Source organism: Pseudopodoces humilis, chromosome 5, assembly GCF_049639895.1.
Source record: "Pseudopodoces humilis isolate 2021_Gansu_Grassland_sample_001 chromosome 5, ASM4963989v1, whole genome shotgun sequence".
NCBI classification, from domain to species: domain Eukaryota; kingdom Metazoa; phylum Chordata; class Aves; order Passeriformes; family Paridae; genus Pseudopodoces; species Pseudopodoces humilis.
In genome coordinates, this window is record NC_142204.1 from 26,655,405 (window position 1) to 26,659,201 (window position 3,797).

At 39.8% G+C, this 3,797-nt stretch overlaps 1 protein-coding gene across 1 annotated transcript; it reads right to left on the bottom strand.

The window, feature by feature from the left end:
* Positions 1-1,011: 1,011 nt before the first annotated feature.
* Positions 1,012-3,797, bottom strand: SMCO3 (single-pass membrane protein with coiled-coil domains 3). Its single transcript, XM_014248883.2, has one exon. The coding sequence runs from the start codon at positions 2,655-2,657 to the stop codon at positions 1,980-1,982; it is 678 nt and encodes a 225-aa protein (XP_014104358.1). The 5' UTR covers positions 2,658-3,797; the 3' UTR covers positions 1,012-1,979.

The window sequence follows — 3,797 nt, forward strand, 5'->3', positions numbered from 1 at the left end:
ACTTCCTCCGACACTGCTTAGCATTTGCATTCAAGAACATGTGGGAAAATTGCTTGAAAAAAACCAACAGATTTGTTTCTATGTCCTGGTGTCTCATACAGCAGTGATTGGCAATCTCTCAAAGAGCTGATTTTAATTCCTAGTTTAGAGTGTGCATTTGCACATAGAAAACAGAAGCCAGGAACTCCTACCTCTCCAACAGACAGATATTGCTGTTCTACTGATTCACAGTCTCTTGTCTCTACCCAAGTACCTCTAACCTGTCTGCCACTTGTGTCAGGAGACAAGAGATGTTACATCCTGGAGAAATGATGCCTCAGGTCACCAAGTCATCCACCACAATACCTCCTGTAGGCAAGGCAGTGCTTTTTTTGCCCCCGCTGAAGTGCCTTTCCTGACACACATAGCCCAGTCTGTAGCAGGTCCCAGTTTCTCAGTCCCTGGCATCCATCCACCCTGGGCTTTCTCCCTGATAACTTGGCAGAGCTGTTGAGTGCCAGCAGTTTCGTTGCCCTCTAGTGGCTTTTGTGCATAAAAGGGAAGAGGAGTCAGAAAATATTGAAGTGAGAAGCAGAGGAGAATAAAAACCCAACAAAACAAACAAACGAACAAACTCCCCAAACCCCAGAATGCAAGGGTTGTGAATCTCACCCATCTCTTTATTTCGTAGGCACTATCTAGTTACTAGTAAATTAAGATTGCTAATATTGAATATTAGCAAACATGTATGAATTTGTGCATGGTTTTAGTATGGGGGAAGTGAGTACTAAAAAAGGAACCTATGCACAACCCTACTAGATTGGTCTATCATGGATTAAAAAAAATATTAATTGCATGTATAACAAAGATTTTAATACTTCTTTATTATTTGGTTTAAGATTGGTTTTCAGACAAAAAAAATGAATCAAGCACAGAAAAGAGAGGTTGCAATACTCATGTCCATTTTTATTAATTCTGAAATTACCTTTTTTCCTAAGATCAAGAAAAACAATCCACAGCAAATCAGAGCAAGAGACTACAATAATGATCTTGCCTCCAGCTTTGATTTTAAAATCTGAAAAATAAGGACAATTGGTATCATGTTGTGAAATGCAGAATATGAGCATTCTTGGCAGTCCCACATTGGTGGGATTAAGTAAAGCACTTGAAAATCACTTTAGTACAACAGGGCTGCAATCCTACAGGCACTTCTGTATAATCCCACTTTGATCAACAAAACAGCAACTTTGCACAGAAATTTTTACATGTGGGTTGGCAAGAGCAGAGCATTACAAGCATAAAAAGTTATTCATGGCCAGGCACACCTGGAACACAGCACCTGGTTTCTCTCAGTTGTGGAGCAAGTTTGTGTGTGTTTGCATGTAGGCCCAGGCTTCTCTTACCTGCCAATCTACTGGGATTAGAGTTTATTTAAAGAAGATCTCTGGCTGGCTCCTTAGGAGGGCAGGAAATAGCAGTTAAATATGCTTCAGCTAGTCCTTGTAATGAACAAGGAATTCAGTCTATCAGATTTAGCACTAATCCACACTAAGAGTTTAGCAAACACGGATGTCTTCATAAAGCCTCCAGATGCTGGCATTAATTGCCTTGTTGAAATTGTTTTCTCTCATTGTGTTGTCATATTTGATATAGAAACACACCTCCTTACCACTCCAGTCCAGCAGTCTGTATTATTGTCTCTAGTATTAATTACAGTTCAAAGTTACCTACAATGCTTCCCAGAAAATAAGTTTAAGGAAAAAAGGTTAAGGAAAGGTGCCAAGTACTTGAAATATTTCCCCCCCAAACACCTGTTAAACAATTCTCTATTAATATATTTCAGTGCCAGTTTCCTGAATTGTTATTGTTCTTGTTCTGCTGCCAGAAATAAGAAAATAAAAAGCCATCAGTAGTTAATTTCTCATAATGAATCAAAAAGGTTTCTGCAGGCATAGCTGCTGCAGCTGCTGTCACAGCAGAAGAGAGAACTCCAGCTTCATTTACTGAACTTGCTGTCTCACCAAAGAAGTTACTTCATGTATGGCATGCTGATACTTTTCTGAGGCTGCTTTAAACTCTGCCAGGTGCTTCTCGTAGCTTCTCACAGCTGTCAGAAGCTGACTCCTCTCCACAGCTCCCAGGATGGCATGGAGAATCATTTCAAGGCCAAGCCCAATGATGGTAATACTAACTCCCCCAAGAACAGATGCCCCAATCTGAGCAAGGAGACCGATGAGCTTGCTCACAGTGAGAGTTAAATGATTGGAACCAAGAAGTTTGATTGCTACCATTGCAGCTGTTGAAGTTGCTTCTCCAAAAATAATGGAAAAAACTCTCTGGGCTATTGCAATTTTCTCCAGCTCGGGCTCTTTGATGTCATATAGCTTCTGGTACAGCACTGGCTCAAGCTTTTCCTTCATGTCACTATCAATCTTCTGCACCTGATGCTGAACCTCACTCATCACTTGAATGATAATCTCACAGTTTTCCTTGACTGTACCGCTCTCTCGCATCTCGATGGGGGTAATAGCACAGCCCAGGTGTTCATTCAGCACTCCAACCAGCTCGTTTGTTGCATGGAAATTTGTGGACATACAGTCAAGCAATTCCTGATGCAGATGGATCAGTTCTTGCTTTCTCTTGGGATTATCTGGGTAAAGGAGGTCACTCAATGCCATTCTTCATAAATAGGCTACTTCAAGAGAGAAAAGAAATATCTTAATCTGTTTAACACCCCTAACCGTAGCCCCTAAAGAACAGTGAAATGTGCTTTGTCTCTGCCCCACTGGTTCTTTTCATACTGAGCAGGTCAAATCCCAAGGCATAGCTTGTAAATGTAGAAATCTTAATTGTTGCTTTGGATCTTTGCCGAATGACTGGAAAAGGACCTTGTAAGATGTTTGGTATGCTCAGAGCAACAAAAATATGTTAACAAAAATAGCTAACAAATATGTAATGAGCAGATTGGTAAAATGGATGTGGGTCATTGGCAACTGAAGATTGAAGTTGAAACTGAACCTTGGAAACTGAAGATGGTAGAAGCTGATCTAGTTTACTAAAAAATGAAACAATCTCTTCTAATTAGCAAAATTAAAGACGTGGCTTAAAGATTAAAGCGTTGTTCCAGGCACTCTTTTGTATTAGCTTATTTTTTTCCATCTAGTGGCATCCAATTTTTCAGCAGCCATGATGATTGGTGGATATGGTTTGTGTCACAATAAGGGTATTTTATGACAGTATAGCTTTTTCCTTCTAACATTCATGAGAAAATGTTACTATATAAGCATTCTGTACTTATACTAAGAAGCTCACCCTTGGGAATTCATAGTGAATAGTAAAATTGTCCGTAATAACCCCATCTAATGTATATCCCCTTGCACACATCTCTCACTGTATTTCCCCGATATTTATTTCTTCATAAACTGCATGCCAACATAGAGAGTCCAAAGAGACCGAGTTAACAGTGATCATGGAGTTATTCCTCATCACTAAGATTCTGTAATCAACACTGTCACTTCCCTTTGGCCTATCACCAGCTGCAAAGTGAAAATGCTTTAGCATGATTTCAGCTCAAATGCAAACATCTTTGCTATGGGGGCAAACTATGAATGAGCAGGATGACTCATTTCTTTGTTGGTACTTTTTATATTCTAAGCCCTCTTATTGCAAATCTGGGCCACTTTTGTGCAGTGCTTTGCATTTTTCTAAGATAAACCTCTTCTTGCTGTTGGTCCCTCCACATCACAGTTAGAGCTACAAATAGCTATGTGTAGGGGACTACCCAGATTTTTCTTATTAAAAAGATGACTTTGTGCCAT

Bases quoted from the DNA above. Each gene is read 5' to 3' on its own strand.
- SMCO3 (XM_014248883.2), bottom strand. From the start codon at position 2,657: ATGGCATTGAGTGACCTCCTTTACCCAGATAATCCCAAGAGAAAGCAA.